This window comes from Geospiza fortis, unplaced genomic scaffold (genome assembly GCF_000277835.1).
Source record: "Geospiza fortis unplaced genomic scaffold, GeoFor_1.0 scaffold186, whole genome shotgun sequence".
NCBI classification, from domain to species: Eukaryota; Metazoa; Chordata; class Aves; order Passeriformes; family Thraupidae; genus Geospiza; species Geospiza fortis.
Genome location: NW_005054331.1, coordinates 3,824,608 through 3,850,213, shown reverse-complemented (window position 1 = coordinate 3,850,213; position 25,606 = coordinate 3,824,608). Strand labels below are relative to the sequence as shown.

Sequence of the window (25,606 nt, the reverse complement as noted above, 5' to 3'; positions counted from 1 at the left end):
AACTTTTTTTTTTCTTTTCTATGTCAAGATGATGTTTAGTTGTTATTTGTCATTTGTATGTTCCTTTTTTAAATGGAATTTTTGCTTTATTTATGTTGTGGTGGGATAGTTTTCAAAGATTAAGTGAAATGTTCTGGTGCCTGCCCTGTAGTACTGGGATTCTAAAATTATGTGCTTAACAAAGTTTTACAGGTATCAGAGATAAATGACTGAAACAAGACAAGAATATTTTAATAATGTCAAACTGTTACTGAAAGCCAAGCTATATACCAGTTGGAAGTTAAAGGTTGTGTCCAGAGTACATTTACTTTTGGCCCATATCTATGTGTATTATAAAAAAAGAAGTTAATAAACCTCTGTGTAGGTCTAGTAGCCTTTACAAGGAATTTTTTTAATTCCGTCTGTTTAGTGCTTTCATCTCTTTTGTACTATCGATGAGCCACTAGTATATAAATATAAAATTGAACAAATGGTAAGAGTATGCAGATGCTGAAAGTTTTTCAAAATGTCAGTCCATTTTGCAAAAGTAGTATTTAGAGAAATGTGATCTTGAATTCTTCTCAAAAGCTTACAAATAAAACGCTTGTTCCCTCCTGAAAGGGAGCACAGTGGCATGGCAGGTAGCGACTGTGTCTCTGAAGACCATTAGATGCAATCAAGAAAACATGATACTTTGTAGATTTAGTCCCCTATCTTAGACAAAAAACACAAGCATGAGATATATTTTACTATTTCTAGATGGTAAGAAAAATAAAAATTAAATTCTTTCACACTTTTTTTCAGATTTTAACGGACAACTCCCCCAATGAACAGGGCCTAAATAAAGTGTTTGATCTGTGTGTTGTGTGTGGAGACAAAGCATCAGGTATTTGGTTTTTTCTTCCTTTTTTTTAAGGTGGTGCAATTTATAAAAGCAGTTTAAAATTCTTCTGAAGCCGTGTAACAGTTTGCATGCCTATACATGTATAAATTTCTGTACATGCAGTGGAGAATTTCACTAAGTGGTACTCTAGTAACCATGGATAGAATTTATTGTTGTTTTACATAGAATGATAGAATATCCTGAGTTGGAAGGGACCCTCAAGGGTCACTGAAGTCCAACTCTTGGCCATGCACAGGACATTCCAAGAATCACACTTTGTGCTTGAGAGCCTTGTCCAGACACTTCTTGAGCTCTGTCAGGCTGGTGCTGTGACCACTTCCCTGTGGAGCCTGTGCCAGTACGCAGTCACCCTCTGGGTGAAGAACCTTTTTCCTAACATATAACCTAAAATCTCCCTGACCAGCTTCATGCCATTCCCTTGGGTCCTGGCACTGGAGGGAGTGTGCCAGGTCAGTGCCTGCTCATCTATTTCCCCTTGTGAGGATACCTGCAGACTACTATGAGGTCTCCCTTCAGCAGGGAGCAAACTTGCTAGAAAGTAAAATGTATTAAATCTCTTTTTCAAAAAATTGGCAAAGTTTTACATAAAAAATACAGTTGCTAGAGCTCTAAAACTTGTCAGACCTTACCCATCCCAAGGAAATTTCCATCGAATTTAAGGCAAAGATCTGATCGGTGTGTTCTAATTGTTAAAACTTCTCTGACTCCCCAGAGGAGGGCTGGAGTCTCCCTTGAGGGGCTGGAGATCCAAGGAGGTTTTCCTCCTGTGCTGGCCTTGGAATATTGGTCAGTGGTGATGACTCTGGGGAGAGTGCCATGTTCCTCTGAGCAGCTGCAGGTTTTGGAGAGCCTCCCATGTGACAAGCTCTGTCATGAAAGCTGCTTTGCAGACACTTGCAAGCTGGAATCCAAGAAGCTACATCAAAAGAGTAGGTGAAGAAGCAGCCCTGGTACTTTGCAGAATGAATATTCATAATCCAGTTGCCACTAAAATGTTTCAGACAATATACTTTGAATGCGTATGATGCTTTTGAAATTTCACATTTTAGTAGTGGTAAAAAGGTTGTGATAAATGAATCTAGAAAAGCTGTCAGAATTTTTAGAAACTTCAGGAAAGAACTTTAAAGTGTTTTCCCCTAAATTAGGTCATATTTGTGATTTATTTTGTAATGTGCCATAGGTATTTCAAGGATTCATAAATTAAAATAGTTGCAACTGCCAAGCATGCCTTCATCAATCCTTTTTTTAATGTTTATATTTTATGCAAAATCAAAATAATTTACTTCTAAAAATAATTGTAAAACTTACTTTTTGTAGTATATTTTAGAAATTTTTGTATTATACAGAAAACTTGCAGAACTGGTCTTCAAAAATAAAAATTGTACTTACTCTAGATTATTTTTTCATTGATGTTTTACTGCAAGAACTACGGACATACCGTTTCCCTGTTAGGAAAATGAAAGGTGAAAATAAAGCTTTGAAGTGATTGCCTCATGCTGTCAAATGCCATGTTGCACTTTCCGTTGTTGCATTAGATTTAATGCATACAATTTCAACAGCTGAAATTGTAATGAGAAATCATGGGAAAATTACTAGAGAAATCTATAAATTAAAATTTTTTTGCTATGTTCTTACTGACCTTTTTTCTTAGCCTTTTTTAACACTGCTGTCAATAGATAAGGAAATAATTTAATAAGCAACTTGCCTGTTTGTAAAATCCTGTTTAAGTGCTTTGAACTAGAAAAATGGTTCACCTGCTTTTTTATGTTGTTTTATAGCCCCAGAATATTTTAAGATCTGCAACCCATGAGGAAAAAAAGGTCCTCACTTGAGAACTTCATTCACTTAATGAAGTTATGTGGGTTCAACACAGACCCACAATCCGTGGAAAAACAATCCATGGGTAAAATAGCTAATATTTTGTCTTTAATAAATGTCAAGTCTAAAAAATGAATATGATACTGTAAAATTAATGTCACATTTTCTGTTGCTTTGTAATTAGGGCGTCATTATGGAGCAGTGACCTGTGAGGGATGCAAAGGATTCTTTAAAAGGAGCATACGGAAGAATTTGGTTTATTCCTGCCGAGGAACGAAGGACTGCGTCATTAACAAGCACCACCGGAATCGCTGCCAGTATTGTAGGCTGCAGAGATGCATCGCCTTTGGGATGAAACAGGATTGTAAGTCTGAACAAGAGCAAACTGCTTCACCTGGCAGCTGCTTCATGTTACAAAAGCTATGCTTTGTGTAGATACAAATTGTTATCATGGTTACATATTTTTAAATCGTTGTATCTGTTTCCTTTAAAGAAAGTTTGGTGTATCAGAAATGTTAAATGCTTTCAGGTGTTTGCTTTAAAAGCTTAATAAGCTCCATGCCATGTGATAAAAGTGAATGAATTGTTGTTCCTACATGGCAAATATCAAACATGTCTGCATTTTTTTTGTGGAGTTCAAGTTACTGAACTTTTTGAACTCCACCTTCCTTTCAGTTTTTCCATAACTGAGATTGCTGTTCACTTTTGGCAAAGCTCTGCAGAGACAGTTACTCATAAGGCAGAGATCCATAGTGACCTAAAGTTCAGTTCTTACCGATTCCTGCAGATTCCAAGTTCATTTCTAGCTTTCCATACATTAGATGTAGTGGTAGTGCGATATCACAGCAGTATCAGAATACTAAATACACAGAAAATCACACAAAACACAAATTCTTCAGACCTAATACTGTGACACTGTTGTAGTACATACAGTATTGGTCTTGTTCTCTGCTCTCTGTCATCCTGCACTTTTTTTACTGACCCTCTTGAACTTCTGTGGACATTTCCTCCTTACAGCCCTGCCTCTGTCAGCAGAAATCAGTAACACAGAGGAAATTAATTCAGAAAGGGAGGAAAAGCTGGGGCAGTGAAAGTGGATCTTTACCCTCTAGTTCAGCTGGCAGTAAGTAAGAAAAGGCCCCTCCACAGAAGACTTTTTTAAGCAGAGCAAAATCACTGCGTTAGGGATCAGAAGGCAGGAAAATAGTCTCTGGGTCATGGGTGAATAGTGAGTGGGAGAGAGGATTGGTGATAAGAAGTCTCATTCCTCAGTGGGGTGGAGAAAGGAAAGAAAACTTAGCATGGTCTTGGACTGTTGCTCCCTCAGTGAGGATTATTTGTCCCTTGAAGAAGCCTTGGCCTTTTCTCAGCAAAGTGAGACCCTGCTACTGAGCACAGCATTTACAAAGGAAGATGAAATACTTGCCTCCATCTCCCACCCTTTAAAGCACAATTTGTGGGTTGCAGGCTGACTTCAACAGCATTGTCAATACTTAAAATTACAGCATATGGGGTTAAAGATACTTATCAGTGTAAAAATTTGAATAGCATCACAGTCTACTGCTATCTTGAAAAGTTTTTAGTTTTTTTATCTGAAGTTATACATTTTTCACATTTCCACATTTTCCCCATAGAGGGTAATATTGTAAGTTTCATTTTAATGTTCAAAGCAAGATGATACATCTGTAGGCTAAAGCCCCAGTTCATTCCACCTTGTTTCACTGAGTCAAATTAAAAAATCCACTTGTTTGAAGTCAGTGACTGTGAGCCAGAGTCTTGCCCAGATTTATCTTAAATGATCTGAACTCAACTTTGTGAATGTACCTTTCCCTCTGTTTTGTCTGAGGTCCTAACTTGAGAAGATTTCATTAAGTGAATGAAGTTATATGGTTACAACAGAGACACACAATCCATGGAAAAACATACCATGAGTCCTTTACAAAGGAAGTGAGAATGTGAGATAGTGAAACTGAGAGAATGAGAAGCTTTAAGCTGCCACTTTGATTCAAATGAAAAATGAGGAGATGTCTCCCTTAATTTTGACTTTAAAATGCTGCATATGTTCCATCTCAGACTTTGACTATTACATCATTTCACTTAGAACTCACCAAGTTGGTGTGCTGGTTTTATCCAACTTGTTAGCGTGTTGGTTGTGGGATATATTTAATATATATATATTAGCTATTTTCGGGATTATTATTAAAAACAAATATTAAATAAAGAAAAAAAGTATTATTTCTTATTCTGTAATTTGAGGTGATTTAATAGTTGGGTGTTACTTCTGTAGCTGTACAGTGTGAGAGGAAACCTATTGAAGTGTCAAGAGAAAAATCTTCAAACTGTGCAGCTTCTACAGAAAAGATCTACATTCGGAAAGATCTTCGTAGTCCATTAGCTGCAACCCCAACTTTTGTAACAGACAATGAAACAGCAAGGTATGTAAATTGTATTCAGAAGTGGCTATCTCTGCCTTCTGAAAAAAAAATTGAATTTAAAAATTAATCAAAATTAAAACTTGTGCTGTTTTCTGTCAGATCAACGGGTTTGCTGGAGTCAGGAATGTTTGTTAACATTCATCCGTCTGCAATAAAAAGTGAACCTACTGTGCTGATGACTCCAGATAAGGTATGTGATGATATGACTGATATAATAAGTAGAGCTAATTGCTGTAATTGTATATGTAAGGAGAGAAGGGTGTTCTATTTGGTTAAATTAATTTTTAAAACACTCCTTTACAACATTCACCACTGTTACAAATGCCTTCTCTTTACAAGAATCCTCTTAGCCTCACACAGTAAAAATACTGAAAACACAACAAAGTAAATACTCTTCCTTCACATTTTTAGGAGTCTTAAGGGCAGTTTTATTTTAATTTTTGTTTTGGGATAATCCTGATGCTTGGCTCGCTCTTTTGTACAAATAAAGTGAAGTGTTCACAACTTCTTATGGCACTATTACACACTGTCACAGTGCCATGTGTAAATACAGTTGGATACTTTTTTCTCCTGAATCACTATTTTTTTGGTAAAGCTGATAAGACTTATCTCATCAACAATTTTATTTATGAGCTGTATTTCCTTTGTTTTAATTTTGTTGCACTTACTGATCCACTAAAGTCTTGTGGTAGCTTCTTCACATATGCAGAGTATTTGTGTTTTTGTAGCTGATATTAAATTAGAATGGGAGAATGGATTGTAAGAGAATGAAGATAGTGCTGCAGGCAGTCTTGCCCCTGATAAGTTGCAGCTGTGTAAGACAGGTGACCAGCACTGAAGGAGAAGAAGCATGGAATGCTGATGTGTATTGACCAATCACAAAAGAGTAAAAGGGCCGGCTGGTGTTATGCATGTGAGAGAAAAGGTATAAAGAGTTAGGAGGAGAGAGGTGGTGTTAGCACTAGCAGGTTGTGCTGTGAGAGGAAGGAGTCTGTATTGCTTGGTGCTGCTTGTGGGATTGTAACAGAGAGAAGGTATGAAGGCTTTAATAAACTGCTGATGCTTGTGACCATCTTTGGTGCTAACCTTTTGAGTCCTCTGTCAATCAGAGGAAGTTTTTAGATAACAAGGGACTGACACTGGTGTCAGTCGTGTGACTGTTGTGAAATTGGTGCCCCATTTTAGGGGTAAGTAACAACAAATGGTACCCTGTGTGAGGAGTGACCAACAGCACGCTCATACTGTTTTCATGCATTTTGCTTTGCTTGCTCTGTCTGGTGTTAGCAGCAGCATATTTGTCTGTAATAATGTACTTTAATAATGTACTTTTTTTTTTCCTGGGACAGAGTGGAACACATCTTACTGCCTCTCTGCATTGCTAGCCAGTACTGAATTGCTTTTTTCCTTTGTAGTTTAACAAAGACATAAACACCAAAAAGGCTACAGCATAATTATTTTTATGTTTGTTTATAATGGTGACTTTTCATGCATTCCTTCTTCTCATTCTCCTCCCCTGTTACTACTGACTCATTTACATGGTGAAGGAAGATGCTAAAAATATAATCTAGAGCAGTCTTATATTCCTGGTGACAGACTAGTGCATAGAGATGTAAAATCTTTCTGCACTTGCTTACCATCAGTAGTATTCTTTCTGAAAGAGATAGATAGCTATTACTTTTAACAAGTAAATGTCAAAATATTCCATATTTTAGATGCAGTGCAGTGTCTGATTGCTGTATTGTGGTTACTCATGTACTGAAAACAGTTTTCTTACAGGTATATCTTTGTATATGCTCTGTTCTTCATTTATGTGAAATCTAGGCTCTTCTCTTGCAGGTTAACTGCTGCCAATTATCTGAGAATTAAAAGCTGTTCTTTTCCTTTAGGTAGAAGCATGTCAAGGAGATTTAAGTACACTGGCAAATGTGGTGACTTCATTAGCAAATCTCAGTAAATGCAAAGACGTGTCACAAAGCAGTACAGAGCTATCCGTGATCGAAAATTTGAGTAATGGAGATGCATCATTATCTGAACTCAAGCAAGAACAAGCTAGTAGTGATGTTACAAGGTAAGGCATGTTACATTTAAAAATACTATCCTTTTCAAGAGAAGGTCTCTGTCAATTCAGACCAGGCAATTAGTTAAGTCATCACAATGTAGGAAATGTATCTGCTTTAAAAGTAATAGTAATATCAGCATGAGCTCATATAGAAGGTAAATATTGTAAGATTCTTCCAAGTGAAATTAAAAGAAAGTTCCATTAGAGAAATAAATACTTTTAGTTGTTTGTACTTGAAATGGATTTCAGTATAAGTGTTACAACTGATTTTCTTACCTTTTGGTTGGCCATACTGAGGTAGGTCTTAGTTAGGTCTTGTACTATAGTCTTAGTACTTTGCATCATCCTGGAAAACTTGTTCTTAAGAGATCTCATCTGTGTTAAGTGCCTGTAACTATTAATCACCTTAAAAGCTTGAAAAGCATTTTCCTCCTACACAAGAGAAGTTAGAGAATTCTCACTACCAATATTAATACATTCACTGAGTATCTTACAAACTTGTGTTTAGCACTGGCTTTAACTGAGACATTGTGGTGAGCATATGTGTAAGATGTATATACAGAACATTAACAGTTTTGCCATCAATCACAATCCTGTTCTTCCTTGGTTGTCATTTCATGCAAGCTTCTGACTGCTGTCCCAGCAATATTCTTTTACACACCACCCACGTTTTACATTCTGTTCTGAAAGTGTATGTGGAGTAAATCTGTTTTGCAGAAAAAGGTGGGCATGTAGTAGCTGAAAATCTGGTTTCCCTTGTGGTCTCTACTGCTTTGTATAATTGCAAGTAGATTGCATTTTTTCTGCTCCTTTCTTTTTACTGCTTAGAAAGTCAGTCCGACTTCTTATAGATGCTGATTTGGGCTTTTGCTGTGTCCTCCTAGGTAAAGAATGTTAGAATATGTCGTGTAAGTGGTATTGTTACATGTGCTGATAGCCATCATTCAGTACTATGGCTATTCAAAGAGATGTAGTAATCTTACATTTGGTGGGACTTCCAGATGCTTATTTTTACCCACTTCAGGGTTTCTGTTCAGTTCTAAAAGTCTGTCTACAAAAGGCATCTGGTTCTCTCAGCCAGAGAGCTTGAAAGAACTCTGACTTGATGTACTCTTGTCAAGTAGGTTACCTAATATCTGCACAGTGGGGAGGGTCTAGTTAAATATTGCTGTGAAATGGGAGTTGTTATTCCAAGAGAAACTAAAAATTTTCTCTAAATTACTGAGTTCCCTGTCAGGCCCTATGCCAGTACGATCTAACAGGCGCAGATGTTTATTGAGGAAGAAGAGTTTAAGGGACTTCATCCATCCATGCTTTTCATGTATTTTATTCATTGCTTGCAGCAACCCATTGCTTTTATATTGTAGTTTTATGTGCCTTGTTCTCTAATGCTTCATGATATTATTTCTTTACAGTTTATCTGCAGTCTTATATATCTGTTGATGACCAAGCCTGACAAAAAGAGAACCAAAATTATCTGTAGCAAAGGATATCAATGCCATGTATTTTAATGTTGATTTTGCCTTGTTTTCTCACTTTGTGGGCTAGATTTTCATAGCTCCCAGGCAAGCTTTGTTCTAGATTCTCTTTTTCGTGATGTTTTACCTTACAGACCTTGCTCATGTTGGGGCTTTGTGTAGGAAAGGACTCACATTGCTGAGCCATGAGGAAGCAAAGCTGCTGTTGACTTCTGCTGGCTCACTACTGGCGATTTATGAGATAGGAGGGAGAAGATTTCTTTGAAAGCAACATTGAAGAATGACTTGGGAAGAAAATGTTATGGGCAGGCATGGTTAACAAGTGTACATGCCCACACTATTTTTCTAGCACTCTTCAGCCTGTGCTAGAATAAATACAGGATAGTGACTGATGCATATGACATTTACCTTTTGGGGAAAGAGGAAGTCTTTTTCTTCTCTTAAATTTCTGTCCCTGCCACACGAAGGACGCTGCAGAGATCCTGGTGTTTCTTTAAAAGCAGTGTTACTGAGCTGCTGTGTTTGCCTGTTCTACCTAAGACTGCAAAGTGAATTACGGAAGACCTAAAACTCAGATCTTCTAGCAGGAGTCCCTAGTATAGTTTCTAGAGCTGAGGCATGAGTGCCTTCCCTTTGTGCCAACTTTGTGCATACCAGAGACAGAAGATGGCCCAGGTATGTCTGTATAGTCCACTTGTTTATACCCCAGTCACCCTGGTGTGTATAGATCAAGGTACACAGGCTAGTGAGGACCAAAAAGGAGTTCATTTACCATCCCAAGCCTTGAGGCAGTGTCAGCAGCTCTTTTCCTGTGATATTTCATTTGGGTGTGCGTAGTCATGTTAAACAGCTCCAATTTTTTTTTTAGCATGTTAGTGAATTCATGTAGCTAGAGAGCGTGGGGGTAGAGAAGCTGGCCAAGTTCTATACCAGATTTTGGAATTAAATTAGTGATTTTAGACTCTGTGGTAATAAACACATCTATAAATTGAGAATTGAGCACTACATATATCAGCTTTTGCAAAGTTTTCTGGCCTCGGTGCATAACTTTTTCATGCAACACTGTATAGAAATGTTGCTGTTCCCAGGATATGTCATCTGTCTGTAGGCAGTGATGAAGACTGTATTTTTGACTGAAGGTGTGTCAGTTGTAGTTCTCAGGTGTATTTATGAGCAGAAAAACAACACGTGTTATCAAGCAGCCAAATATTGAGTAATACCTCTGTGCTTGTCCTGACATCTGCCCTCCAGCATTTGTGCTTGTGACAGCCAAGAGTCACTGCCGTGCAGCAGAGGGTACTAAGGGTTGTATTGAAAGCATGGGAGTGCTTTCTCTTACATATTTTGAAGCAGTCTTTTCAAATTAGGTTGAAAAATCTTAACTACAACTCATTACTTAAGAAAAAATAGTCTTACTCTGTTTGTGCTTCATGTCAATAAAGCCTGTAAAATTTATGCATGCACTAAGTGACTGTAACAGCAGTCTGGTGATCATGTCCTCAAAACACTCATGCCAGCACTCTCAGTGAACATCACTAAAGAGATCTTGAAAAGCAAACTGTGATTCAGCAGCACAACCAATATGTCAAAACTGTGAATTTGTTGGCAACTAGTGTAAACAGGATCTGCTGCTAATTTTTGTTTCAGAGTTCGGTGGAATGTCAGGAAAAGCATGCTACTGACTTTAACTTTCCAAATCTCACTCTTTGAAGCAGACTTCTATATACAGGTTTCAGACCAGTGCAGGTTCCTCTGAAATTGAAACTGTCTCTAAAATGAAATTTTCTTTTTGTTTGTTTGTGATCTTACAGGGCATTTGATACTCTTGCAAAAGCATTAAATCCAGGAGAGAGTGCAGCATGCCAGAACTCTGAAAGCATTGACACCAGTGCACAGCTGCTTGGTGGAGAAACAAGCATGAACATCGTGGAAATAGAGGGGCCACTACTCAGTGATGCTCATGTAGCATTCAGGGTACTGAATACTTTCTTGCTGTTGACTGTTTATAACTGTTTTGACATAGTGATGTACAATAATGATCTGAATAAGCTTTATTTTGAATTTCTTAGAGGAGTATTTGTTCAGGTATTGGCATTAATTCCCAGTTAATAAACTGCTTTTGTTCACTGGTTAATTCTTTGTTTGGGAGAAAGTCCTGCACTCTACAATGGTTTAGCTGCACTGGTTATTTTATAGTTACTTACCTTAAAAATACTGGGTAAGCCATACAGAAGGATTTACATAGACAAAGCATTTGCATTAAGCAGAGTTAGCATTTCGTTGCATGAAGCAGAGTCAGCACCCACATTCTCACTTGAATGGGTGCGTCTGATGCAATCTGCAACTGGATTTTGAGACCTTTAAGTGTATCTGTCACTTTCTTGTTTGTGTAGATACCCTATTTTAGCATCCTAGTAATTGACTTAAATACAGTTGCTGTGTTAGTTAGCCATATATTTTCTGGATTTATTTCTCATTTTACAAGGTTGCATGAATTCCTTTTATCTTTTTTCTTTTCATCCTTTAAATCCTTATTTTTCATGGATATATCAAAAAGCTGGGTCATCTGAAAACTTAGTAGCAGGCATTTGGTGAAACTTTACCCCTCTTACAAGCATCTGTTTTGATCATTCAAATGAACATCTCTAATGCAAATGTCAGCATTTTCTTTAAAACTGCATTAGCCAGAACCTGATATTAAAAAATATTAATTTCTGAAGACAGAATTACATGTTCTAAGCTATTTTGGGTCAAATCTCTTTCTTCACATATGCAGGTAACATCACTAATTTTACTTAGTAACATTGTGAAGGGTCCTTTCTGATATGTGTTGGTTATATGTTTTGGACTTGGGAGCAGCTGTGTATTAGGTATTTTGCTCAAACATCAAAAGATTGCTCTTGTATTTCTCTGTAAAAATATTGATTGAAAGAAAAAAAAAGTTTTATGAAATAGAATTTCTCTCTCAGACACACTCTCACTCTCTCCAGTAGTTGTAACTCCTCTAATGTAAGCAGCTTCGTTCCAGGACCATGATTCTTCTCTGTTATTCTTTGAGAATGTCTCAGAAGTTGAGTTTTGAGATTTTCCATTTCCAGTTGTCCCAGACATGAATCTCTATGAACGAATCAAACTTTTTGTCTTTTTTGTTGCTGTGTAGTTATTAAACATACAGAGTGTAATGGTGTGAGTAATAATGCAAAAGGAAGTAATTCAGTTTTGTTGGGATTATAACTTTTTATTTAAAGAACAATTTTATTTTTTCACTTACAAGGAATTCAAAAGACTGATTTCTTCTTTTTTTTTTCTACTTTTTTTTTCTTTTCTTTTTTTTTTTTTTTTTTACAGCTCACCATGCCTTCTCCTATGCCTGATTATCTTAACGTTCACTATATCTGTGAGTCTGCCTCCAGGTTGCTTTTCTTGTCCATGCACTGGGCACGTTCCATTCCATCTTTCCAAGCTTTGGGGTAAGTGTTCCATTTATTCACTTATGTTGTGCATATGTGCTTTTGAATTTCTGATTTTTGCTGTCTTCTTCAGGGACTTGTAAAAATATAAAACTACTAATTAAACCTTTTATAAATCTTAATTGTAAGGTAAATTTTCTGAATTAAAACTACTCCAAGTTTGAGTGCAAATTCAGGACTTGGTTGGGTTTTGTAAGAAAGAAAAAATTAGATTTAAAACAATCAAATGCCCTCACACTGCTGCTTCTTAAAATATTTTGAGAAAATAGGAATTTCTATCAGCTTTCTAATAGCTACAGCTCTACGCTGCATCCCGCTGCTTATCAGGCAATCACCAAAAAAAAGCTTCTGTCTGAATCCCCAAAATTTTTATCCTTATAATGTGAATTACTAGTAATAATCTTGCCTTTAATAACCTAAATGAAGAAAATGGTTTGCTAGATTCAGCAGACATTCAGAATGACGTCTAATTTCAGGAGATTTGCCAAAAATAATTGGCTCCTGTAACCCGAAGGTAATTCTAACTGTTCTTTTTACAGTTTGTATAGTACCCTGCTTCTCCATCAGAATTCAGTGTATCACTTAAGTTGAATTTTGTAGTCCATTGCTGATCATCATGAAAAAAATGTCCAAACTGCATGGGAAAAACTGATTTATCCTATATTCAGAAGTAATTTTATGAAGATACATCAAACAAATAGAGATATTGTATCAGCTCTGACAGAAATGGTGAATAAATCATGATAGTTTGTTCTCAGTGTTTCTGTTTAATTCAATATCAAAATAGCCCGTGACTGTGGCAGGAAAGACAATTCCTTTTTTAAAATGGGGGATTGTCCCCTTTCCTAGGAAAGCCTGTCAAAAGCAGGATGATCTGTGATTACCATTTCTGTTTACTCAGATCTTCCGCCAAATTATTCTACACTTTTTAAGGAAAGATACTGTATTGTGTGTAATTAGGCCTTTGTGTTGGAGTAGGACAAAGGAACATTGTATAGAGTTAAAGAATAGTGGGGTAAAAAATAGGTAAATAGAATGTGTTATTCTGGTAGAAATTGTTGACCTGCAGAATTACAAAATGCACAGCAAATAGACATAGTACATTATGTCAAAAGGTTTTTGTTACAGAGACACAACTGCAAATTAGCACAAATTGGTATTCTAACAAAAAATGGAAATTGCTTCTTAAAAATAAAATGTAGTACAGAAGACCTCTCTCTCCAAAAAGATTTAGCAAGAAAAATCTGCACCTGCTCTTTTTATCTGTTATTTCACAATATATTTTTCTGTTTAAAAAATGTGGAGGAATAAGCTGCTGTAATAGTGTTAATATTCACCTGTAGTAGCATTTATAGACCCAGTCAAGATCATGGGCAACCGTATATAAATAAATTCAATTTTTCTTTGAAGTGCCTAAAATGCAAACTATTTTCAAGTGGAGATTTATTTGAAATTAATGCACCCTTTATAGTTGGAGTACATTATATCCTATAATTTTGGCTTTCAGAAGAGTGATTCATTTCACTTTTGAACTGAAGAGAAATTCACAGAGCATTATGACTAATGGTTTTGTCAGGAAGATGGATAATTGTACCGAGATTGTTGCCTGAGGAGGAAACATTCTCCTTTAGTCACAGCAGGATAGTTGCCTTTGACCTAATGGTGTAGTTAATGATGCCAGATATTGATTAGCTCATCTTTCTGCATGGGCATCTTTGTTCTCAAGAGTTTCCTACTGAAACCTTCACCAAGCTGGTTACAGCCTCTTAGTTTTGTGAGGCTGCTTAAGCAATCTTAAGAACTGGTTCTGGTGTAGCCCTGATCAGCCATAAAGATGCTGTAGATGATATGTTTATCTGCACACACATATCAGAGGAGTAGCCAGTATACCCTGTTTTCAATGGTGCTCAGCACAGTCCCTCTGATTATGGTAAAGGAGATGAACAAAGATGTGACAAATACATGCAGAAGCTGCATGTATAGTATCATGTCTACCATAACAAGAACTTGATCAGAATGGAAATATTGCTCTCAGTAAGCTCTTTGTAATCCAGTGAAGGACAAGTCTGTGTTCACCAATCATTTGGCATCTTAGTATTGCACTAAATCATCAGAACTGTTCCTGAAGATTATATCTGCATTCATCAAAAATCCATTCCACTGTATTTTTGTAGTTGAAATCCTAGCTGTAATATGCTTTTCTTCTTTGATAGATCTTGTACTTCTTTTAAATTTCCATTATTTGTATTCACTGGCTAAAACTGAAACGTTGTACCTGAATTTGACTCCTCTCTGGTGGGATTTGCTTTCTAAGGTACTGAGCTCTTGCTAAGCTCTGTGAGTTAGAGCTGCTTGGCATAACTAAAAGTTAGGTTACTAATATGAAAGTGGCTGAATATGAATTGATATATTTTATTTTAAGCTGCAGCAAATAAATCCTTATGACTGGTATTTATACTTTGAAGTCTGTATTTCGAACTTTATTCCAAATTTGAAAGGGATGCAGACAGTAGCAGTCAGGAAGCTCAGAAGCTTGATCACACATGTTCCATTTCATCTCTATCTTTAATTAAAAAATTATAGCAACCTGTCAGTTTTCAAGTGAAAGAAAAAAAACAAAACCCGTGAGTCTGTTCTACATCCACAGTACAAGAACAGTGCAATCTTTTTTTGTCCATGCATACAAATGTTGTCCCAAATCCTAAGAAAACTAGTATGATGGAGTAAACTGTGACAGTTGTTATTTACTGTAACTTCAGCTTGCTTTTGTAATAGAAATCTGTCTCCTTTTAGGTCATTTAAACAAAAATATATTGCTTTACAAAATTCACTTTAAACAAAGTATTTTAATTCTAGCATGCAAAGAAAAAATTATGCAGAACTTCATTTTGTTGTTGGTTGTAATGATTGAATTAGATTAATGTTTTATGAAGTGTTCTTCAGATTTAAAAAAAATGTGTGAATGCAAATGGCTGGTTTTGTTAAATTTTTGTGCTTTTTAATAGACAGGATAACAGCATATCATTAGTAAAAGCCTGCTGGAATGAACTTTTTACGCTTGGTCTAGCACAATGCTCACAAGTTATGAATGTGGCGACGATCTTAGCTGCTTTTGTTAATCACCTTCAAGGCAGTTTACAACAAGGTAAGGTGTATACTGTGCACATGCCAGACTTGGGAAATTACTTGATATTTTTTAAGTTTTGAAGTGCACAGAAGCTCACTATTTATTCTTCAATTGTTATTGTAAATTTACTGTTTAAAGAGGTTCATATTAGTATTGAAACAAAATGAAACTAGCAACTACAGTCCCCAAGATAGAATTTTTTAGCAATTTTGCAAAACTCAGCTATGATAATATTTAACTCCAAATATTTTTTTTTTTAATTTTTGTTTGTTGTATTGTCTAATAGTGTTCTGCTGTTAATATCATCAGCCCAAATTAGGAATATTTTGGGCAGCATCAGTGTTAAGAACACAGGAGTACTGTGAATATGATTCCTCTGTATGAAGGATACAAAGTAAAGAATGTCCTTGTTCTTCATAGCTGTGACACAAAGCAGCTAAATGCCAACTTGGTGATACAGTTCCTTTAGATAACTTGGCTTGTTGACTTCCATGTATTAGTTTTAGTCTACGTGGAAGTCTTCAACAGATCTCCACTAAGTACACTTTGTTCCTTGCTAATCCTATGTCCTGCATCTTTGGCATATTTTTCATTTAAATGAAAGACATATCAATTGGCCTCTTTTATGAAAAGATAATTAAAGAATTATTTCCAAGGGGTTTTTGTGATTTAAAAACATCCACAAGATCCTCCTGTAAAAAACAATAGCTTAAAACAAACGGATCAAATCGCGAGATATACTGGATCAGCTAAAGATACTAACAGATCTGTGATTGTCTCTAGCAGATAAAAATGGAATCTGGAAATTTTAGTCTATGTAATATTTAAATATGTTTACCAGAAAGGGTATTGTAGTAACTAGTCATGTTTTTATCGTTATTAAAAATACATATTTCTACCATTTAAACTGGGAATCCAGATTGACTGCAAGAACCAGTTGTGCAGTCAACCAGCTGCAGTATCTCCAAGAGATACCAAGATTGTAGAGTCTAGAGTCTCTACTTTGATGGGTTATGCAGGGAATGGAGTTTTCAGGCTGCTTTGCTATTGCTGACTCAAGGGGAACAGCTCTGCACCAGCCACATTCCCCTCAGTGTAAATCAGGGGAGGTGAATAGTTCTCCTTTCCCAGCAGTGGCACGGTCTCTGACTAAACCACCCACAAACCTGGACACTGTCCTACCAGTGGCACCTGATCCTTAGGCACAGAGCACAGGTCAGCACTAGCAGTGTATGCTTTACTTATAAATAGTCTCTTCCTTCCTTGATCATTTCAAGCTCTAGTCCATGCCTGATAACTGGAAGCATTAGCAGGAAGAGCCTAATTGGAAGAGGTAGAAAAAAAAGAATTAATACTCTGTAATTGCTGGTGTCAAGATTATTCAGACCTAATAGGAATTTATACATGGTATAGATTTCCCATTGTTTGAATCTAATAAAAAATTATTTTTAAAACTCCACATTTCTGCATGTGTGTTAACTTGGGAATTTTTCTTACGTGTGTCTTGATTTAGATAAGCTGCCAACAGACAGAGGAAGACTGGTAATGGAGCATGTCTTCAAATTGCAAGAATTTTGTAACAGCATGGTTAAACTGTGTCTAGATGGGTACGAATATGCATATTTGAAAGCAATTGTCCTCTTCAGTCCTGGTATGTAATTATTCCAAATGTAACATTTTAATCTGTGCTATTTATTTCTGCATACCTGTTTCATTATATGCAGTTACTGTCTCATTTGTTGAGGAATCTTGGAAGGTTTGTGAGGACTGTAGGAAGAGGAGGGTTAATCTTGTAGTGTAAACAACTGAATCTTGCTTTGGGGACTTTTTTTGCAGGGGGAGACGTTGATTCTTTTTATTTGTAGATTTTTATTCGTGGTTCTGCCACTTACACTTTTTGTTGGTTTGGGTTTGGGATTTTGGTTGTTTAGGGGTTTTTTTTCTTTTCATTTATTTATTTATTGCTTTTAATTCTGTGCCTCCTTTCTGGGGTACATTTTCTGAGGACCTGCAGTTTAATTTTCTGAAGTGTTGCTCTTGCACATCCAGATCAGATAGTTTTTCATATATTAAAATCCCAACTTCAGTCTATCTGGGCATCATTTCTCACATTCAGAATTACAGAAACATCACATGTCCTCCACACAGACAATGCATAAGCATTTCTGGCGAATGAGCACCACAAACATTCACTTATGTTGTTATTTCTGTCTTCTAAGCAGTATTTGCTTAATGTACTCTCAGGAGCATTACTAGACATGCATTAGACAGTAAAGGTAATAGAACTTTATTTCCCTTCTGGGTGATTAGTTTACAGTAGGGAGGAAAGAGTCCTCTGGTTATGTAGATACTTACTGAGTAATTACATTGTGTATCCCTTATGCCTGGATGTAGAAAGATACAAAATTAATTTTCTTGCTTGGAAGTTGCAGAATTAACTTTTCACAAAGGCGTTTAGGTATTGTATCAGCATCCTGCAGGCCTTAGATTCATCATTCAGAATTGGGATTTAATACAAAGCCAAATCAAGTCTTTTGATGAAAGAAGAATGTGCAAATCTCAAGTACTTCCTCTGTCTCCACGAGTTTTTCACTCTCACATTTAGAAAGTGTCTTCAGTTACTCCATTTCACATTAGAACATGTTAAAAACACCAGCAGCTTCCTTAATGTTGTTGCTGTGCCTTTTGTAGATGCTGATGTCCTGTAGAAAAGATTGGAGTGGATGGTAAAATGCTCACAGAATCTTAATGACCCCTGTCAGTAGTGTAGGACATGGAGGAGATCTGGGTATTTGGTTCTTGTCAGTTCTGTAGGCTTATTAGATCCAAGAGGAACTTTCTTTTTGCATTCAGTTGCAGTTCACCCTTACATAGAAAAATTAGTTGAGGTGAGAAAATCTTTTAGAACTTGGACACTTGCAAAATGTAAATTTTAAGCAGGTTTTCTAATATATAGAATTCATATATTGTGAGGTTCTTGCTTTGCAGTTTCCCTCAGATTTGCATGATCTTTTCTATATCTAGTACTACCAGTAAAAGTGGCAGCATCAGCAAATATCACAATAGGAATGCCTCTGGAAATTTATCATCTTTTCTGAAGGGTTCTGACTCTACTTATATCACCTTTTATTTGCATGAATGTCTGTCATCTCAGAAGTCTTCCATTACTGCAATATATATATATATATATATATATATTGCAGTAATGGAAGACTTCTGAGATGACAGACATTCATGCAAATAAAAGGTGATATAAGTAGAGTCAGAACCCTTCAGAAAAGATGATAAATTTCCAGAGGCATTCCTATTGTGATATTTTTCTATTGTGGATCATTAAGGAAAATCAGATCCTGCGTGTTTTACTCGAAGACATAATCCTGCTGTCAGTCCTTATGACCAGGAGAGTCTTGCATGGTTCTGTGTGTTTGCTTGTACAGTTCACTGTATCACTACAAGAGTTTCAGTTTCCTGATAAGCAGGGCTCACCATTAAACCCACTAAGTTTAAACACAATGTTAAGCATGCTTGAGAATTTTTGCAGTTTTCCCTTTCTGCTGAGGATTGAACAGTTGCAAATACACCTTTATTACAGAAGAGACTTTTTCTAAGTGGATGGTTGGAGGGTGTTTGCTGGTTTAATTTTAATAAATAGTACTTGCAGGAGATAGAGTTCTCCTGCAAGTGTTCTTACCCCAAAATAATCATTTGCATGGCATTCCTATACAAAGAACTGGTAGAGGTTACTTCACGAAAGAAACAAAATTATGGGAGAATGCCTCAAGTCCATTTCTTTAGAATTATGTCATTAGGATTTCTGATAGAATGCTCTGGCCTGTGTAGGAAAAACAATCCCATTAGACACCAAAAAATACTTCTTGAGGAACTTTGCACTTGCAAAGTAGTATTTACCTATTTGTTTAGTCTGAAATTTGTCTCCTTCCAATTACATTTGACAACACATAAGGTGGAAGGAAAAATACCTTGGAAAATACTCTAGTCCAGTCACATGATTGAGAGAAATTTTCTTTAGCTGATGTTTTCAAATTCACATTACTAATGAGTAGTTGCTGTAATGGCAGTGTGTTGTCAGGACTCTTGATCCTTGAGCCATATAACAAAATCTTCATACACATGAAAGTCATGTTTGGTACCTTGAACAGGAGGGATGTCCTGGCAATGACTCACAGGCCAGAAATTCTAATTGCAGGGATTTTACTGCTGTGCTGCAGGATGGGGCTGGGCTGTGCATGCAGCAGAGCCCTAAGGTAAGAACCTCTGCTTTAGTAGGCCCTGGTAATTCAGCTGTGCCAAGCCAGCTGTTTGATTGCCACAAGACAGCCTTGGGCAAAGAGATCAGTGTAAAGGGTGTGCCATCTTTCTAAATGGCTGCAAGTGTACAAGCAGTGGTCTTCAAAGTACTCTTTCCAGAAGTTGACTTCTTGCTGTGTTCCTGACATGCCTCTAAAAGCAGCAGCACGAAGTGATGCATTTTGCACATCAACTCTAACTCTTCACTACATGATTTGTCATGCTAGTATGACAGTGAAATTTTTACATTCAGATAGATGGATAATAAAATTACAGACCATGTAGAGGGTTCAGAATTACTGCATAATAATTTCTGAGAGTGGCTTGGCAGTTAAGTTGGTGTCCTTTCATTTTAGCAACACTTACATTTTGAGTAAGTTCAAATCACTGCTAAAAATTATGATTAGCACATTAGAAATTTTTGCACCAAATAGTTGAGAAAGGCTTGTATGTAGCAGACTGTTCTATCTGAATTCAAACAAAGCATTTGAACAATGCTCCCAAGCACATGGTGATTCTTAGGGTGTCCTGTGCAGCCCCAGGAGTTGGATTCAATGATACTGATGGGTCCCTTCTAACTCAGCATATTCTGTGATTCAGTGTGTTTTGTACCTGTAGTAGGAAACAGTTCACAGCTTTTTATTCTGCTTCTTCCACTGATCTTAATTTTATACTTCATATTTCACCTAAATATTACTTGTGCATCCAATGTTCCAGGAAGTGTCAGTGTGTTGAAACAATGCTGTTTTACTGCTGCACAGAGAACAGAATTGTATCATCAAGATTGACATAAACATTGCAAGCACTGAATATATTTGAACCCTTTAAAATGTCTGATCTCATTTATGGAAAGTTAAGTAAAATATAAATGTAAAGAAAAAGAAATATAAGGAGGTAAAGTAGTGTCCACAACTAAAACTGAAGTTGCTGCAGCTACCTCATAATTCTTTCAGTATGTTGGCTACTGGATAGTTGGTATGGATGTTCATCTTCTGTAGAACGAGTATAACAAAGAAGAGGTTTTTTTTTTTTCAGATCACCCAGGTCTAGAAAATGTGGTACAGATTGAGAAATTTCAAGAAAAAGCTTACATGGAGTTCCAAGACTATGTAACAAAGGCGTATCCGGACGATACCTACAGGTCTGTAAACTTAGATGCTTACTTGATTGATTCTCTTTTCAGTCACTGATTTGTACAGTTTTTCATGTAATAGATATATACATTTTCTTCTTACCTCATTAAAATTAAGGAATTACTTTTAGAGCACTTCAAATATTATGCATGTGGTCAAACATATTATGTGTAGTATTTTTCATCTCGTTATTACTTTCCAAAATTAAATATCCAAAATAAATGTTATTGCATTCAATTTGAATTGCATGTATTTGGAATATTTCCTCATTTAGTCTTAAATCCAAACATACATAGTACACATAGTTGACAGGCATTTGCACATTTTCTGTACTGTTTAAGACATGACTCAACATAAATTTAATGCCATACTGATTTAAATATTTAAGTCTTTCATGAACTAGATATAGCAAACTTTGACCAGTAGTGTCCCTTGGCATTTTTTTTCTCTTCTTTTGCTAATAATATCATGGAGAACAACACCAAAATCTGTGATTTGCTGAGTAACACTTTTCACCAAATTTATTTTCCAGGCTATCTAGACTGCTTCTGCGATTGCCTGCTCTCAGGCTGATGAGTGCTGCCATCACTGAAGAGCTGTTCTTTGCAGGACTGATTGGCAATGTTCAGATTGACAGCATCATCCCATACATTCTGAGAATGGAGACAGCAGACTACAACTCTCAGATCATAGGTCATGGTGTGTAAAAGGAGCAGTCCAGGATTCTGTACCATGGCAATCATGGTGATGTAAATGCATACCCTGTCTCCAAGAGATGGTCATAAGCCTTCCAGTGCACCTTTCCAAAGAAGGCTCATATTCCTCCTTTCCAGTACACTTGGGAAACATGGTGGAGTGTATTAGGATATAGGATCCCTTCCTGTTCTTCATCTGTCTTCAAGGACTTGTAAATTAACTTGATATCTGAAGAAGGTCAAGAATTGTCCATCCTATTTTTGTAGGTAGACGGACTTGGATTATTTGTTTATGAAGTTCAGGCTTATGAGGAAACTGAAGAAGCTTTGATTGAACTAAGGTATCTCAACTTAGTTTGATGTTTTAGACAAATAAATTAACTTTCCTCTCTGAGCTTTGTTTTCAGTGTTTTGCTGCTAGTTCTTTTTCACGTATCAAATGGAAAATACATAATCAAACATCCTGAAAAGGCCAGTTTCCATGCAGACAAGACCCAGCTTAGTTTTGGCTGTTTTGAAGAGTGATTTGTTTGCTGCTGAATTAAACACTGGATAACATACCACAAGTGCAGGGAAATAGAAGACGTTCACATTTAAAAATATTCGGATGTTAACATTGATGCAGCTGATCAAAAGAGAAGCAGCAAAGAGTCAGTAGTGACTGTTTTGCAGATGCAACAGAATACTGTATTCTAACAATAACGCAGTAGACATCAGCTGTTTTATACTATGAAAAACTAACAGAGAAGTGTATACTGCAGGCATTCAAAGACAGCATACTCCTGCTTTTTCTGGTCTCAGAGCTTTTTCACACTACCCCTCCCTCTTTGACACTCAGTGCCCAGTGATGGAGGCATTCTAGGTGCCTCTTAACTTTTGTCCATGTCTTTATTTTTTGTTATCATTAGCCTTTGGTTATGTAATACTCTTTTCCAACCAGTCCTGTACTTTTCAAATTTGATTACTTTTGAAATTTGAGTTTGTCAAATCCAGTGTCCTTCCGTATGGGAGCATAGCCTCTGCTGCTTTTCCTTTACTCATTAGAAATGGGCCTAGATACTTCATGAATGTTGCCTGAATCATACTCCATAGCTCCATCTAAGGATGACTTTAAATGCTCTTCTGTCTTGAGGATGTGACTCACATGACAAGTAACAATGACATGTGGTTGCTTCTTGCTTCCTTTTGCAACAGGAAGTTATGCACCCCTGGCGTGTTTATTTCCCGCTGCTTAAAATGAGAGAAGTATCCTAGTGAAAATGGTGGTCTTCTTTAGACATTAGCATTTAGGATTTTCTGAATCTTGGGTCAAGGCTGAGTTCTCTTTAGCATGACCCCTTCCTTTCTCTGGCAAAGCTGAGTGAGGAAGAGCCTGACCCAATCAAGAAACACATGCCTGCACCAGAAATTGCCTAGCCAGAAGATCAGATTAAATGGAGGCCTTTGCCCATTCTGCAGTGGCAGTTCCAAGGCCACCCTGACACCAAGAGACTACAAGATGAGGCTTGAGTTATAGAGTTCTTGAGTTCTGTAGTTTTTTCTCAGCATCTCAGGATCACTACCAGACAAAAAACCATGAGAACTGCCTCTGACACTGAATTTCTGTGTTCTTCTCAATTCTACTGACTGAGCTGCTTGGATCTTTCTCTACCCTAGCTCCATAATCGGAGACTGTATCATAGAATCACAGGATCAGATGATGGTTTGGGTTGAAAAAGAGGCCTTAAAAATCACCTAGTTCCAGCCACCTCTATGGACAGGGACATCTTCCACTAAACCAGGTTGCTCAGAGCCCCACTCAACCTTGCATTGAATGCTTCCAGGGATGGGGCATTCCAGCTTCTCTGGATAACCTGTTCCAGTCCCTCACCACCCTCACAGTAAAGAATTTCTTAATATCTAATCTAACCTGCTCTCTTTCAGTTTGAAGCCATTCCCCCTTGTCCTGTCACCACATGCTCTTTAACAAAAAATCCCTCTCCATCTTTCTTGTAGGCTCCCTTCAGGCACTGGAAGGCTGCAGCTGGATCACCCTGAGCCTTCTCTTTTCCAAGCTGAACAATCTCAGTTCTCTCAGTCTTTCCTCATGGAAGAGCCCCAACAGCTCCATGTCCTTCCTGTGCTGGGAGCCCAGAGCTGGATGCAGCCCTGCAGGTGGGGTCTCACAGGAGCAGAGCAGAGGGCCAGAATCCCCTCCCTCCTCTGCTGCCCACGCTGCTTTGGAGGCAGCCCAGGACACCTTTGGCTTTCTGGGCTGTGAGTGCCATTGCTGGGTCATGTCCAGCCTCTCATCCACCTGCACCCCCAAGTCCTTCTCCCCAGGGCTGCTCTCCATCTGTCCATCCCTCAGCCTGGATTGATACCAGGGGCTGCCCCAGGTGCAGCACCTTGCACTCAGTCTTTTTAAACCTTAGGAGATTCCATGGACGCATTTCTCAAGCTTGTCCAGGTCCCTTTTGGATGGCATCCCATCCTTCAGGTGTGTCAATCACACCACTCAGCTTGGTGTCATAAGCAAATCTGCTGAAGGTGCATTTGACTTCTTGGTCTATGTCATTAATGTAGATGATAACACTGTCCTTTATATGGACCCCACATGTCTCAGATGTCCCGTGGGATTCTGAGCCACTGAATGCAACCCTGTGGTTGTGACCATCCATGTACTTTCTTACTCATCTAACAGTCCACCCATCAAATCCATCTCTCCAGCTCAGAAAGAAGAATGTTGTGGAGGACCATGCTACACAATTGGTCATATCCAATCCCACAGATCAAAGCACTTAGTGCTGAGGACCCCTGATGGCATGGAACAATGTGTGTGGGCCTTTGCTGTGCCTTTTCTGTGTTGGAACTGGCCATGGCAGCTGAGTTCTTCTCATGTTGCACCTTTTGAAGGTTGTATGGTTCAAGTTCTTTATCTGTTTCCTGGAGAGCTGTATGAAAATAACTATCCTGTACCTCAGGATGTGTGCATCTCATCAGCAGAGTTTATGTAAATTTGAAGGACTCTTGCTGCCATCCTGCTGTGCTTGTTCTCTCCCCAGGACTTAGAGGCCCATTTTTGATCTGTAGGACCAAGTTGCAAGATGGGAGGTTGATCATTCTCCAGTTCAGCTCTCCTCAGAAATTCTGACCGTGCTTTCTAGTCCCTTGCTATCCCTAACCCACTTCTAGCCCTAGCAGGCACAGGAGATTTACAGTCCTCTATATTAAAAGTTTAAAGGAAACTGACAACATACTACTTCTGAATATATTGGAGGTAGTTTTCCAGGCATTCCACTACTCTTGGAAGAGTTTTACTCTCATATTCTCCAGATTTATGAAACCCAGGTAATAGTAAGATGAAAATAAAAACCTCTTTTCCTTTGTAATGAAGCACAGTATGCAAATCTCTCTCATATCCTTGAAGAAATTTTCCACTCCATAGCTTGAGCCTCAAGTGTAATGTGGAGTTCTTTGTTTAGAGTTGAGGAAAAGGTTCAGCTGATGCAGCCTCTCATGTGGTGCTGTCCAGCTTTGGAAACAGCTGAGAAAATATTATTGTATCTACAGATGTAAATTTTTAGCAATTGAATCCCTCAATTCAGCCATCTTTATTGCTTGAAGGGACCTTGAAAGATCTTTCATTCCAGCCTTCCATGGGAGCGGGACCCCAGAAGAGACAGACTATCTAGCACCCTGTCCAATCACATCTTGCAGTGATTGATTGCTCTCAGCACGGGAAATGTCTATTAATCCAGATTGTCAAGACTTCTTAAGGAGAGTGGCCTTAGACCCTGTCAGCCACTTCCCTTAATATTCTAGGGTGGATTTCTTCTGAGCCCATGGATTTCTGTGGGTTGAGCCCTTGCAAAAGGCTGCAGACCAGCTCTTCACCTACTGGTGGGTTGACACGTGTATTGTAGATACTTGATCCAGTGCTCTGCAGTCCAGCTGTGCTGGTAAAGATGGAAGTGAAAAAGATACTGAGGAGCTCTGCCTTATCATCATGACTAGTGAGTAGCTTCCCTGCCTAGTTAGGCAATGGCTCTGTATCTTCCCTGTGCTTCTGCTTACTACTTACATATCTGTAGAAACCTTTCTTGTTATTCTTGACATCTTCAGCCAATTTTAGTTCTTTCTGAGCCTTAACATTCCTGCCCACATTTTTGCATGCCCTAGCAAGATTTTTACTGTCCTTGATGGGTATTTAACTGCCTT

At 37.6% G+C, this 25,606-nt stretch overlaps 1 protein-coding gene across 1 annotated transcript in view; it reads left to right on the top strand.

Moving 5' to 3' along the window:
* The window catches only part of NR2C1 (nuclear receptor subfamily 2 group C member 1), a 46,889-nt gene extending 25,089 nt beyond the window's left edge, over nucleotides 1-21,800 (top strand). Inside the window, exons 7-17 of the mRNA XM_005421601.2 lie at nucleotides 784-865; nucleotides 2,886-3,065; nucleotides 4,989-5,136; nucleotides 5,236-5,326; nucleotides 7,023-7,204; nucleotides 10,485-10,647; nucleotides 12,022-12,143; nucleotides 15,149-15,288; nucleotides 16,784-16,921; nucleotides 20,614-20,719; nucleotides 21,244-21,800. Of these exons, the coding sequence (XP_005421658.1) occupies nucleotides 784-865; nucleotides 2,886-3,065; nucleotides 4,989-5,136; nucleotides 5,236-5,326; nucleotides 7,023-7,204; nucleotides 10,485-10,647; nucleotides 12,022-12,143; nucleotides 15,149-15,288; nucleotides 16,784-16,921; nucleotides 20,614-20,719; nucleotides 21,244-21,418 (1,527 nt within the window). The 3' untranslated portion in view covers nucleotides 21,419-21,800. The remainder of the gene's footprint in view (nucleotides 1-783; nucleotides 866-2,885; nucleotides 3,066-4,988; nucleotides 5,137-5,235; nucleotides 5,327-7,022; nucleotides 7,205-10,484; nucleotides 10,648-12,021; nucleotides 12,144-15,148; nucleotides 15,289-16,783; nucleotides 16,922-20,613; nucleotides 20,720-21,243) is intronic.
* Nucleotides 21,801-25,606: the final 3,806 nt, after the last annotated feature.